At 39.6% G+C, this 14,551-nt stretch overlaps 1 protein-coding gene across 5 annotated transcripts in view; it reads left to right on the top strand.

Moving 5' to 3' along the window:
* Positions 1 to 14,551, top strand: part of Ros1 (ROS proto-oncogene 1, receptor tyrosine kinase) — a 140,848-nt gene that overhangs the window by 17,249 nt on the left and 109,048 nt on the right. For all 5 annotated transcript variants that reach the window (XR_010042720.1, XM_023561601.2, XM_063235032.1 and 2 more), the window contains exons 7-9: positions 951 to 1,089; positions 7,298 to 7,499; positions 8,102 to 8,178. Coding sequence is in view for 4 of the 5 variants with exons in the window: in XM_023561601.2 (XP_023417369.1) it covers positions 951 to 1,089; positions 7,298 to 7,499; positions 8,102 to 8,178 (418 nt within the window). In the remaining variant the exon portion in view is untranslated. The remainder of the gene's footprint in view (positions 1 to 950; positions 1,090 to 7,297; positions 7,500 to 8,101; positions 8,179 to 14,551) is intronic.

Raw genomic sequence — 14,551 nt, 5'->3', positions numbered from 1 at the left:
ATAACAGTAGTCCCCTTATTTGTGGTTTTGGTTTTTGTAGTTTCAGTTACCTGTTGTCAACCATAGAATGTTTAATGGAAAATTTCAGAAACAAACAATTCATAAATTTTAAATCACTTTCTATTTTGAGTAACATGATACAATCTCTCATTATACCATTCTGTTTCACTGGGCCATGAATCATTCCTTTGTTCAGTGTATCCATATGATGCATGTTACCCACCTGTTAGTCGCTTAATAATCACCTTGGCTAGCAGATCAACTGTCACAGTGTTAGTGTCAAAGTCCTTGTACATAGGATTCAGTGCTGTCTGAAGGTTCAGGGATCATCCAAAGGTCTTGAATGTATCCTCAAGGATGAGGAGAGACTACTTAAAGGGATCAGTGCATTCTGGAAAAGATTCAATCATGAATATTTGAATTTGATGAACTTTAATTTGTGGTACTCTGTAAACCTTTTACTTTTATGAGGGAAACAACTTATTGGCCACACACACAATTTCTCCAGCATAGCTTCACACACTCATTTATTGCATTTATTGCTATCAGTCTACCCCTCACTCAGAGATTCCATGAAGGATAATGGGGATGTGGGAGAAGATTTATATGGGACTCTAGGGGTGTTGTCCCTTTTTAGGAGAGCATGAGTAAGTTTAGAAAAAAAAAACAGTCCCAAGTCACCAAGACCATTAACAGAAAAATTTTTAGTAAAATCTTGAAATATATGCCAAATAATTTAGTACATTTACTATTTTTGAAGGGTTATGTGTGAATTTTGCAGACTGTCTTGGAGGCTAGACTCTCAGCACCAGGCCTCTACCTCATCTCATCTGACAGAATCTGGGACCTAAAATTCCCAGGGCACCCATCGTCTACCAGTTGCCTGTGTTCTTGGGTCGGGGTGGATGGGTGGTCTGATAAATGCTGACTGTTGATTTTACACTCTGCAGACCGTGTCCAAGCTCTCCTACATAATGCAGGCCCTGCACCCCTTCACAGAATATGTTTTTCGAGTGGTTTGGGTCTTCACAGCCCAGTTGCAACTTTCTTCTCCGCCAAGCCCAAGTTACAGGACTCATCCTCGTGGAGGTATGGCATGTTCTCGCTGTATCTGCAAAACGGACCTTGTTCTAGAGCTTTGCCTTACTTTCCTTTTGTTTTAATTGATCTATTCAACAACAAAGTACCTGATTATATGCCAAATAATGCTCATGATATAAAACAATGACCCCTGCTCTTGGGGAGCTCCTCATGCATTGGTGGAGAAATATGTTCTGTATGATAAACCATAACAAGTAAGGGAAGAGTTTGGTAAGTAGCATGGTGCTGTGTACTGCATGAGATGACTCTTTTGAGCAAAGTTTATGTTTTAGGGAATCAGAAATGGGAGTGGGAAGGGAGAGCTGATGCGATATTAAATGAAGTGATTTGAAGAAGCCTGCTAAGAAAGTGGGGTGAAGTTTGAGCAAGACTTTCAGGACTCGAGGGAGTCAGCCAAACAGATCTGAGAAATGATGTTGGGTTAGGGGGTTCCCTGAAAAGGCCCCAGGGCAAGAGCATCTCTGCCTGGCCTGTCCAACAGGCAGCACAGGCACTAGAGCAGAGAGAGAAGGAGATGGGACATAGGAAGGTGGAAGGGCTGGCCACAGTTGACCGCAGAGGCCTTTACAGACATTGGAAGGAGAGTCGCTATAGGGTTTGAGCACAGGAGTGACATGAGTTTATCACTGGATGGGGTCCAAGGGAGTCCTCACCCTGAGGAGGAGATGGGATCCTCAACTCACCAACCAACCAAATAGATTGTAGGTTCACTGGCTTCCATTACAGAAAAGCATTCCTGGCTGTGCCAGTGAGGAATGGGGAGGTCTGTTAGGCAGAAAGAGGTCTACACTCAGCTGTGTGTGTGTGTGTGTGTGTGTGTGTGTGTGTGTGTGTGTGTGTGTAGCATAAACTACATTGCAGTCTGAGCTATAGTTTTATGTGGTTCTGGGGATTCCTTAAGGTGGGTGACCTAGGACTATATCCAGTAGTCTGTCAGCCCAGCCACTTGATGGGCTAAGCCAGAATGTAAACATCTCATGTGCTTGAGTTAGGAGAGTTCCACGACCTCCTGGTGTTGCTTCCTTGAGGACGAAGGTCTGTGGGCAGAAGCAGCCCTTGTCTAGAGGGGAAAGCATGGGCCGATTTATAGGATTGTTACTGTATCCCGAAGACCCTTAGGAACTGGCAGATGGACAAGTGAGTTTCCTGGAAAGGAAAAAGGCACTGTAATCGCAGGTAACCTGTGTCCCCACGCTGCAGTTTTTCTTAAAAGCACCTGCATTTTTATTTCTGCCTGTCTTTATTTCTTCTATTGTACCTCAGTCCGATGTGGCTGACCTTGCATGCTGAAAGGATCTTACTGCTGGGGTGTGGATGAAATGTGGGCTGTGGTAGGTGTAGGGGAGCCCTGGGAAGCAGAGGGAATGGCAAGGAGAGTGTGGGTTCTTCAGTTGTTTCTTGAGATAAGTTTTAGTGATTTTGTCATCTAGGTCTTTGACTGTGTAAATGAAATTTGTGGAGTGGCCCAGCTCCTTTCTTGGTTTCTGGAAAGGTGGTTATTTGTGTACTGTTTTTAATGCATCAAAGAGAAAGCCAGCATTGTTTTCCCCCATTTACTCTACAAGTAGTCTTTGAACACCTATCACGTAGCAGACATGTTTTAGGGACCAAAGGTGAAAAGGGCTTAACACTCCTGGTGGTTATATTCCAGCTGGGGGACACAAGCAGACAACTAAGCAAAGGTATTTGTTGGCATTGTGAAAGGACGCAGTAAATAGCATCCTTCCCAGTCCGAGTCCTGAGACAGTGAAAGGTAAAACAGAAGATCTGCAGCCGGCTGCAGCATTATGGTCGTTCCCTCTGATAAAGACTGAGTTGGGTGATGTAAGTTAGCATGATATAGCAAGAGTGAGACAAGCTTGCCAATTCCCTGCTGGGGCGGGGGCGGGGGGTAGGGTACCTAAAAACCCACTGACGGGAAGGCAGGGTCTGCAGATGCACAGTGCTGCCTCCTGCTGGTTTTCCTCAGGAAAGAAGGATGAGGATCTTTGAAGTATTACCTCCACCTGATGGAGAATCATGGGACAGTGGCTGCTCCCCTGGCACAGGACTCACCCTTTTTGGTGGTGAGAAAGACTGGAGCATTTACACAAATTCCTGGGTAGATATGGCACAAAGAAAGAAGCAGTTCATTGAAAAGGGCAGTGTAATTCCACATCTAAGAAGTGCTGAGTATGGGCGGACAAGTGGTATAGAATGCCCAAGGTAAAAACCCACTTCAGGTGAGGGCTGGTCAGGAAGGGCCCTCCGAGAAGACATTCACACAGAGCTTTGAATCACATGAGAGGAAAGCCATGCAGGTATCTGGGAATGAGTTTTCTGGGGAGAAGGAAGACTGAATGGGTCTGCAACAGCAAAGAGCTGGGGTCTGCTGGAAGGCAGAGTGCAGCTAACAGGAGAAGATATGAGAGCAACGTAGTCTGTGATCAGGAGTGTAGATTTTATTCCAAGTGGCAATAAGTATCTGACGAGTTTTAAGCAGGGATGATGGATCCAAGTGTTAATGATGCTGTTCTATTGTATTCTGGAGAACAGGCTGGGGTTGGTGATGGGGGGTGGCCAGGGGAAACTAGGGAGCAGCTGGTGGATCTACAGACTGCTTCTAAGATTCGGCTATCTTGACTGTACTCCTTTAAACACAGATGTGCGTGTATCATTGTAATATGGTGACTTCAACTCTTTCGGGAAGATACCTAGAAGAGGAATAGCTGGGTGGAATGGAATTTCCAGTTTCAAGTTTTTGAGAAATCTCCATATTGATATCCATAGTACAATATCCATAGTACAACAACTGTCTACATTCCCACCAAATACTGGTGGTGGCTCTGATTATGGCAGTCATAGGAGTGTGGCGGAAAGATTTGTTGATGGGTTGCAGAATGGATTTGGAAAGGAGGATGGGGGATAAAACTTGGTAACTTAGATATCCAGGCTGAACACCTGTGGGCTGCTATTTACTGAGACTTGGAAAGACTTGGGGGAGGTTTGCTTTACTAGGAAAAATTGAAAGGTCTGCTTTGTCTACATAAAATTTGAGATGCTAATCAAGCATCCAAATGAAGTTGTCAAAGAAGCTGTTGACTGTATAGATTTGAGCTCAGGGGTAGCTGGAGACATTGAAGATGCTAGTTTAAGAGTTAAAGATGTAGAGGTGAGTTTCAGGTCCTGGAGGTGTTAGGCCAAGAATGAGAACTAGGCTGAAGAAGGAGAGGGTCAAGGTGTTAGCCCTGGGGCATCCCAGGATTTGGTGGCAAGAAAAGGAGCAGAAACAACAGTGAGTACCAAGAAGGATCAGACTCTGAAGCTTGTGTCTTAAAGTCACATGATGAAACTGCTGCATTATCCTTGGAAAATAAGACAAGGCTTCTTTCCTGCTTGATTTCAGCTGCATCTGTTCCCCAACCTTTATGCAGACTGTAGCTGCCTTGGAATGCAGTTTTCATTGGCTTCTCTTTTCTAAGTTCTACTATATTCTTAGAGAAGTACTGAGCCTAAATAAGTGTTTTCACATTCAGCGTAGAATCCAGGGGCAACTAAAAGCATTGTAATCAAAGGCACTGGCAAATTCCTGGGTAAGGTCAGAGGATGGAGATAGTATTTCTACAACAGAACATTAAAGGAATTTCTCTGAGGAATTTCATTGTTCGTATGTCTGTAAGGTGAGGAAGCGCAGATCTCAGTGGCCACTTGAGCAGTGTTGTAAGGATTGCATTTGAAGGCATGGAGGGGAGAAGTGGGCTTCTCTCCGCTGGAAGCATGAGATACAGGAAGAGAAATAGCAAGGGTACTGCTGGGAAGGAGGCTGGGTCCAGAGGTCAACTCCTGAGAACTTTGAATGCCAGTCTATGGAGTATGGACTTAGTTTAGAGAGCAGTTATGAACTCTGGAAAGCTTTAAAACAAAGGAGTAAGTGCTCTCCCTGGGCTTTAAGAGACAAGTGTGGCAACTACACATAGCATCAATTGAGGAAATGAGAGGGTTTGGAAAGTGCAGAGGTACAGACCACATGGGAGACTTATAATATTTTAGCATTTTTTCAGAGACAGTTTAAAAAATAGTACAAGTATTGGGGGAATTTCCAGATCTCTTATTTTGAAGATCTTCAACATGGAAAGGACTCAAACCTAAAATCCTGCTGGCAGTAGGGTGTGGTATGCACATGGGGAGCATGGCTGTCTGTGTCTCCACCAGAGTCCAGTAAAGATTCTGAGCAGATGGCTGTAGGCTGACTGGGTAACCCCGCCTCTCATCCTGGAGAGGTGGCTGTGTCCAGAGAACCTCAGGCTGAACATGGCTTCGATCCTGATGAAGTTGGTTGAGAAAGCTCCCCTTTTCTCTGAGGAGTATGCTTTCCTTGCTTATTAGGTCTCAGGTTTTGTGGGATCAGTTCTGCTGATTATTCTTTGATTAGATGTACCTAGAACCTAGGTCAGATACTAGCTCAGGGCCAAGTTTAAAATACATGGTCAGGGTAAAATACATGGGTCCTTTTTTGTTCCCAGCAATGCCTCATATACTCCGACAGGCTGGAACGTTTTGTAGTGATAATGAAATGCCATGGACGTATGGCTGGTCAAATCAAAGTCATGAAGAAGACAGTCTTTCAATTTCTGGGCCTTTCTGCTAGATATGCAAATCCGCATCCTTTCCCGGGTAGGAGCCCGTGTCCCAGACTCTCCCTTTCATATCTAGCCACATCTAGAAACTTATCTGTTGTGCATTCATTACCTTATAGTGCTATTCTTTAACAGCTATGAGCCATATGTGATTCTAGATGACATTGCTTTCTAACTGGAGCCTTTCAGAAGATAATTTCTTTTTTTTGTCCTTTTCCTTTTTATCGGTACCAGAGATCGAACTCATGACTGCCTGCCTACAAGGCAGGTGCTTATGCCGCTGAGCTAAATCCCCAGCCCCAGAAGATAATTTCTTAACCAAGTATAATGGTTGCTAGGCAAGACATACCAGCCTTTGGGGGAGGACTTTTTCTTTTTCCTATTGGAGACATTTGGACAATAAACACATCTTTCCATGGAGGTGGCATTTAGTTTTTTTGAAGTGGAGCAGAACATGCTAACTTGGCTCTAGAGTTAAGTTTTGACGTCATGCTTCTCATGAAATTGGAGGTCATTATTCCTTTGCTATTCATTTGTTTTGGGGTGTGTGATTTTTTGAGACAGGGCCTTGCTATACAGTTCATGCTGGTCTTTGTAGCCCATGCGGGTCTCGAACTCACAAACAATCCTCCTACCTCAGCCTCCTAAGTGCTGAGATTACAGGCATGAGCCATCATGCCCAGTTCCTATTCATGAAGGTAACTGAATACATGAAATGAAGGAGTGGTGTTTGCCAGAGATTAATCTGGAAGTTTAGAATGGGCTGTCCTAGAGAAAGACTGAGAGTCATGAAGATAAATGCTTTTCAGACATCAGCTGAAAGCTGAGCTGTGTCACTTTTCCCAGCCCCAGTGAGTCAGTGGAGATGAGAGCATTTTCAGCAGTGCTAAGGAGGAAGACCAAAGAGCTGATGTGTGAAAATAGGGGTGGACTCATAGAAGATAGGCTGCTATACCTTTTGCTTATGGGGGTTTGGGAGTGAGTGATTACTTCCGCAACTTGGCTCCTTCATCCTTTGCAAGAAGGGTTTGCGGGGGAGGAGGGTGGTATGCTGATGCCCACTCAGCCGCATGGGAAAGACAAAGCTTGAACTGTCAGAGCCGATGACCCAACAAATTGAAGCCGCACCTTCTGCTGGGACCCTCAGGCCTCTATGCAGTAAGTGGGCAGGCCAGACTTCCTTGTATAGCTTCTGCTAGTCACTGACCCCAGCTTGTTCAGATTCTCTTCTCTTTTTGTCTTTTGATTCAGTTCATTAGGTCTCTAAGATTTTTGAGAACTCTTTTTTTTTCCTTTTCAGGAATATTTAACCTATTTCAAAATTAATTTTATTCCATAAATTAGAAGCAAGCAAAATAACATTTGCAAGGGTCTTTTGAAAAACTTTAGTATTTAACTGTTATAATTTAAGAATCAAGAATTGCAGCTCAGAGATTCTTACTATCTCCCATCACATTTTGGATTGTTAATCAAATATTCTATGTCTGTTAACTTTTTAAAAATCAAGACTTTTTCCTTCCCTACTTTTAAAACATAAACTCTGTTCCTCTTTATGCTCATCATGTCATTATTTCTTCTAGTTCCTGAAACTGCTCCTTTTATTAGGAATATTGAGAGCTCTGGCCCCGACACTGTGGAAGTCAGCTGGACTCCACCTCAATTCCCGGGTGGACCTATTTTGGGTTATAATTTAAGGCTGATCAGCAAATATAACAAATTTGATTCAGGGACACAGAGAACCAGTTTCCAGTTTTATTCGACTCTTCCGAATACCACCTACAGGTGAGAATTATTAAGTGGTGCTGAGATTAGCTACAGATATAATGATGAATAATATTTTAAAATGTTACTTAAAAAGTTTCAGTGTTTTTTAAGACTTTTCATTGACTGTGCTTTTGGGTTGGAACTGGCTTTTGCTTTTTCTATGCATGTAGATGTTTAGTATAAATTGTCAAGTGTTATTATAGTCAGTGGATCCTTAATAAATAAGAGCCAATACACATATAATCATCAGGAATGTTGTTTCTTATTTGATCCAACATGAAAAAGGTTAGGAGGTTAAACTTTGCTGATGACATTTTTATTAACCATTGGAATTATTTTATTATTGTTAGCTATCTAGAATTCACCAAAGCCTCTTTAAATTAGGGAGAACTGGGGGTCATGCTGAATGCAGAGTTTGAGTGTTGACCTCAGTGACCTCAAACTGTTCCATGGGGAATGTAAACAAGGGTGTGATTGATGGACATTAGTGCTGAATAGAGGCACTAAGTAATGAGATATGCGTTGCCACATCATGCTCTAAATAGAAGCCTTATTGCTCCTTCTATTTTTAGAAGACCATGCCATGTGAAATGCATCTCTCTAAATTGTTTTTGGAACAGGTTTTTTGTTGCTGCAGTGAATGAAGCTGGTGAGGGGCCAGAAGCAGAATCTAGCATTACCACCGCATCCGTGGCAGGTATGGCCAGGGCTGCTCTTCTGTCTAATGTTGTGCATGTTCGCAGTGCATGACAGTTACATTCATCTTGGGAACTGGCACATACAAGATATTTCAGATCTTGGTCGTTTTTACTTTCTCTTCTCCTCTGGCAACTCCTCTCCCCATTTTCTGATCCTTTTTCTATCTCTACAGTCTACCTCCCTGTTTCCTACCATCTTTTTTTTTTCTCTTTGAATTATTTAAATTTTGGGTTTTTCACATAAGATAAATTATGTGATATTTATCCCTCTGTGTCTAATTTATTTAAATTAGCATCATGGTCTCAAGATCAATCTGTATTTTCACAAGTGACTCAAATATATCCTTCTTCATAGCAGAGTAGTGCCCTGGTGTATACCATATTTTATTGGTGCATCTGTTGGTAGGAACAGGTCAGTTCCATAATTTGGCTACTGTGTATTGTGCTGTTGTAAACATGGTGATGCATGTATCACTATAATATGAAGAGTTTAACTCTTTCAGGAAGATATGCAGAAAGGGAATAGCTGGGTCGAATGGAATTTATATTTTTAGTTTTTTTAGATTACATTCTCTTCAGCACTGTGGAAGTGTTTCCTGTCATACCCTCAGGACCATTTTTTGTTTGAGTCCTTGATGATAGACATTCTTATTGGAGTACAATAGGATCTCAGTGCTGCTTTATTTTGTATTTCTCTGTCAAAGGTACTAAATGTTGTTCATATATTTCTAGGCAATTTGTACTTCTTTTTCATGAAGTGTCTGTTCATTTCAACTATCATTTTTTCAATTGGATCTTTTATTGTTTTGGACCTACTTTTTATTATGTATTCTAGATATCAGTTCTCTATCAGAGGGGTAACTGGCAAAATTTTTCTCATTCTGTAGGCTGTCTCTTCACTCTGTTGGCTGTTTTTTGTGCAGAAACTTTTAAACTTTATGTTGTTAATTCTTTGTATTACTGTACATCTTGTGCAATTAGGGCTGTAGTCAGAAAGTCCTTGCCTATACTTATACCGTCAGTGTTTCTGCTTTTATATCTAAGTCTTTGATCCATTTTACTTTGGTTTTAGTACAGTGAGAAATATGGATAATTCATTCTTCTTCATAGGAATAACCAGTTTCCCCAGCACCACTTGTTAAACAGGCTGCTTTTCTTGAGGGGATGTTTTTAGTCACTTTGTCAAAATTAGTGTGGGCCAAAGGGTTGTTTTTTTTTTAATCTTTAATTTTATTCATGGAACAGTGTGTCTATTTTTGTGCCAGTACCAATCTGATTTTATTGAAAACTTGAAATCCAGGGTTATAATGTTCTCTTTTTTATTCTTGATTTGGGCTCTTTGGGTCTCTTCTGATTTTAAATATGTCGTATCATTTTTTTCTAGTTCTGTGAAGAATACTGTTGGCATGACTTTAATTAGGTTGAGATAGGAAGAAATATACTTATTTTCTTCAGGAATTTTATCATGAGTGGATGTTGGATTTTGCATCTATTGAGGTGATCATGTGATTTTTATCTTTATTTCTTTTTATGTGGTGTACTATATTTATTTATTTATGTAATTGAATAATCTTAGCATTCCTGGGATGAAGGTAACTTGATCTGATATATAATGTTTTTAGTGATTTGTTATATTCCATTTGCAGTACTTACTGAGGATTTTGGATTTATTTTCTTTAAAGAAATTGACCTTTAGTTTCTTTTTTGTGGATGTTGTTGAATTCCTCTCCAGTTTTGATAGCAGGTTACTGCTAGTTTCAAGGAATGAGTTTGGCAGTGTTCATTTTCTTTCATTTTCATGGAAAAGTTTGAAGGATATTTACATTAGTTTTTTCCTGACGTTCTGGTAAAATTCAATGGTGAACCTGTTAGGTCTTAGGCTTTTCTTAGTTTTTAGGCTTCTATTACTATCTATGTTTCATTAACTGTTATTTTTCTCTTAAGAGTTTTTATATTTTTTCATTATCCACATGTGTCTAGGAATTTATCCATCTCTTCTAAATTTTCCAATTAATCAGAATACAAGTTTTCAAGACAGTTTCTTAGACTCCTTTGGATTTGGGCAGTTGTGGTGTTCCCTTTTATGTTTCTAATTGCACTGGTGTGAGTCTTTTCTTTCCTTTGTATAAGTTTTTTTTTGTACCAGGATCAAACTCATAACCTCATGCTTGCCAAACAGGCGCTTATGCTGCTAAGCTAAATCCCCAGTCCTCCTTTATGTAAGTTTTGCCAATGGTTTGTCAACCTTGTTCATCCTTTCAAAGAACCAACTCTTTGATTGATACTTTATATTATTTTCTTACTCTCAATTTTATTAATTTCTGCGCTGATTTTTTAATTAATTTTCTTCTATACATTTTTAATTTGGATTGCTATTTCTTCTGGTACCTTGGGATGCATCATTAGGTTATTTATTTTGGATTACTCTTTTTTTTAAAATACTGGCATTTACAGCTATAGCTTCCTCTTAGAACTGCTTTCATTGTGTCCCACGGGTTTTAATATATTATGTGTTTGTTAGCATTTGATTCTAAAAACTTTTTAATTTCTTCTCTGACCCACTGATTATTCAATCTCCATGTGTTTGCATTGTTTCTGTGGTTTCTTTTATTGTTAATTTTTAGTTTCATTTCACTATGATCTGGTAGCATGCAAGAGATTTTCTTATTTATTTAAGCTTGCTTTATGGACTAAGATATGGTTTCTCTTGGAGAAAGTTCTCTGGGCTGCTGGGAAAAACATGTGTTCTGTTATTGGATGAAACGCTGTAGACATCTTAAGTCACTTTACCCAATGGTATAGTTCAACTCTGATGTTCCTTTGTTGACTTTTTTATTTTTTATTTTAAAGAGGGTAAAATTAAACAGAACAAAACAGATCATAAGGAAACAATTTTAAGGAACACAGATTTCAAAGCAAGACCACGGGAGATCTTCACTGCCTATCATATTGTCTCTTGTTTTCTTCCAAATAGTTGGATACGTCTTCACACACAGTGATTATATACTGAACAATATAGTACTAAACTAATCAGAATAGGATGCTGAAGGCATTTTAGGTCTTCAAGACCAGACAACAGGGAAGTCAACAATGGCTGCCATAATGTCTCTAGTTCTCTTCAAAATAGCTGTCCATTTCTTTATATATGTTGAAATTAAACATAAGAGACTAGACTAATACCACTCTGAACAGTGAATAATAGTATTGCTAGATTTTATATCATAATGCTACAGAATTAGCATTGGGTATCTTAGTGTCTTTTCTTCTTCAGGTATCTGTTCATTACATTGTACATTATATAATCTGTTCTTGTAAATTGTTTAGAAATTCTACACATGTGAATCTCTACATGTATGTCTATCCTTTATGTATTATAGAGAAAACAGATCAAAACAAGACAACAAAACTAATTCCTAGAAAAACATGAAACGACTATTTCTAAGATGACAATATGTAATCTATTCACTAGTGATTTCTAACTGTTTATTTTTTGAAATTCTGTATTACTTGTACCCTTTTTCTGTTTTGCTTTTTTCTCTTTAAATAAAAGATAAATTCTGATACACTTAAAAAAAGAAAAAGATGAAATGAAAAAAATATATAAAATCATAATACTAGGTAATCTACAGTAGTTACTATACTGTCTCTTGTTATTTTCAATAGAATTGTCTACATCATTAGGCATAATATAATTAAACATAGCATTACATAGCAATTTTAATAAAAATACAACATTGGAGACATTGTAGGACTTCAAAAGCAGTTAATAATCAAACTGGAATGGGTATCTTATTGCATCTTGTCATTTTCAGAGTAGTTGCCTCTATTCTTAGACTTGATACTATCAAGGATACCAAATTTGAATAGTCAGTCAAGACAAAACAGTGATCTAACAAACCAGATTCAAATAAGATCAGTCATAGTAAGACAATGTAAGTAATATGAGGCTTCAGTTTAAGTTAATAGGAAATTAAGGATAGTTCCTGTAGTATAGCCTGCTATTTTTGGGATAGCTGTCTGTGCCTCAACTCTAGTATAAGTAGACAGACTGGAACAGAATAAAATCAAATTAAAAAGAGATATAAGACTAACGTGGCTTTTAAATCCTGATACACTATTAACAATGTCCTCTGCCTTCCTTTTTTAGACAATTCCTCCCCTTTTTTCTCAGGGTGCTTTGTATATTTTGGGTCCCACTAACTCCTTTAGTTTTTAGATTAGAGGGGAAACCCATTGTCTATCTAAGATCTAAGTGGTGTTGAACCTTTTTACCCCTGAGCTTGATCTTGAGCTGTATTCTTTTACTCACTAAAGCCACAAGGTTTTCCTTCCTTATAGCTGAGTAGTTCTCCACTGCACAAAAGTGTCATGACTTTTCAACCTATCTGTAGCTGCTGGGCAAGTTGTCCCTATTTCTCTCTGGTTTTCTGTCACATAGAGCATCATTTTCTCATCTTTGATTTTCAATTTATTAACCCTCTTTCAGGTTGACTATATTTCCTATTCAGAGCATCTTGATGGACCGTATCTCCTGACCTACTCTGTGTTTCTTTTTTGTTAGTTTATCAAGGCTATCTATATTAGAGATTATAGCCAAATTTCTCTGCCTCATCTCTGCTATTCTATTTTTCTGCTATTATTTGTCCACTTTTCTCCTTTATTCCACTGTCTGTCACATTCACTGAAGCCTCTCTTCCATTGTTGCTGGAATCCTGGTATCTTTTTTCTATCTTTCTCTAGAATGTCCTTCAGTATTTTTTGTAGGGTTGGATTGGTGGTCACAAACTCCCACAGTTCCTCTTTGTCATGGAAGCATCTTGTTTCTCCATTAATTTTGAGAGACACTCTTTCAGGGTACATCAATCTGGGTTGGAGGTTATTTTCTTTCAGGGCTGGGACTACTTCATTCCAAGCTCTTCTTGATTTGATAGTTTGTGTTGAGAAGTCTGTCATGATTTTGGTGGATTTTCCTTGATAGGTAATCTGTTTCTTTTCTCTGATCACTTTTAATATTCTGTTCTTGTGGCTAATTTCTGGGATCTTGATTATTATATGTTTGGGTGTAGATCTGTTTTAGTTGTAGTTGGCTGAAGTTCTGTATGCCTCATTTATCTGGATATCATTTCCTTTTCCTATGCTTGGGAAGTTTTCCTTAATTATTTCTGTGAATAGCCTTTGTAATTCATTTGTGTTTACTGCTTCTTCACTCACATTTTTTATTCTTAAGTTATAGATCCTCTTGTCATCTTCTAGTCTTTGTATTGTTACTTCCTGGTTCCTTGTTATTTTTAAGAGGTCTTTTCTTTAACAATCTCACATTACAAATCTATCTTCAAATTTTAAAAAGGCTAGCTTTAGTTTCTGTAAAGGCATTTTTCTGGATTTCAATGGAGTTTTAAATTTCCTGGTAATCTTTTTGGATTTGTTTCATGTATTCTACATTTTGTTTATATTCTTCACCAAAGATTTCTCTTCCTTTTCTGGGTTCCTTCATTCTTCCATCTGTGTCTTCTTGAGAGGGGCTTAACATTTCTTTTATTAATTTTTTTATATCTTGCCTCACTTGGATTAGAATTTCAGTTTTATGTTTGTCTATGAGGTCACAAAGGTATTTCTTTATACTGTGGCTGATATTGCATGATTGCTTCCCTGGATCTCTTCTGTATTTACCTCTCCTGGACTTACTTTCCCAGGGTCAGCAGCTGGAGGTTTTTTCTTATTTCTTTCGCTTGTCATTTTTCTGGTTTCTTTCAGACAGGTATATGGTGGAGGTCTCAAGCTCTTTCCACACTGCTTACAGTTTTTCTGAAGCGTGCTGGCTGGGGGCTTGCTGCCTTCTCCAGTTTACTATTATCTGAGGTGCACATAGGGATGATGCAGGCTGGCCTCTCTTCTCTAAGCCAGTCAACTGGTGAGTGCCTTCAGCACATTAGTCTGTGCTGTGCTGACATCACAGGTTCGGGACACTTTTGTCCCTGGCTTTTGGGTCCCAACCAGGGGCGTAACCCAGCCCAAGCAGATCTTACCAGCCTTCTTTGGGCCAGGGGTGGCTGACTGATGCCACTGCAGTTCTGGGTTCAGGCCCATCCTGCCCCACTCCAATATGTCCTCCAGCTGACTTCACCTGCCATGGGATCCAATTTCCAGCACTGATCATGAATTAATGCAGCTCTCCACCTTGGCTCCACTCTACACTGTGCCACGTCCTCCCACCAAAGGCCCCGGACTCACCAACTCCTGATTTCAGAGGCTGTGGCTTCAGTATGACCATGAATCATCTGACTCCACCGTGTACCCAGCACAGCATGGGACCAGTCCCAGTGAGTGTGTCTGGTCCCAGTCTTTCATCCACGTTTTTCCTTCCTTCCTTTC

The sequence above is a fragment of the Cavia porcellus genome, unplaced genomic scaffold (assembly GCF_034190915.1).
Source record: "Cavia porcellus strain 051 isolate PalLab524CR breed Dunkin Hartley unplaced genomic scaffold, mCavPor4.1 scaffold_24, whole genome shotgun sequence".
In the NCBI taxonomy this organism is placed as follows: Eukaryota; Metazoa; Chordata; class Mammalia; order Rodentia; family Caviidae; genus Cavia; species Cavia porcellus.
Note: the sequence above shows the minus strand (reverse complement) of the source record. Positions and strands in the feature narration are given on the sequence as shown.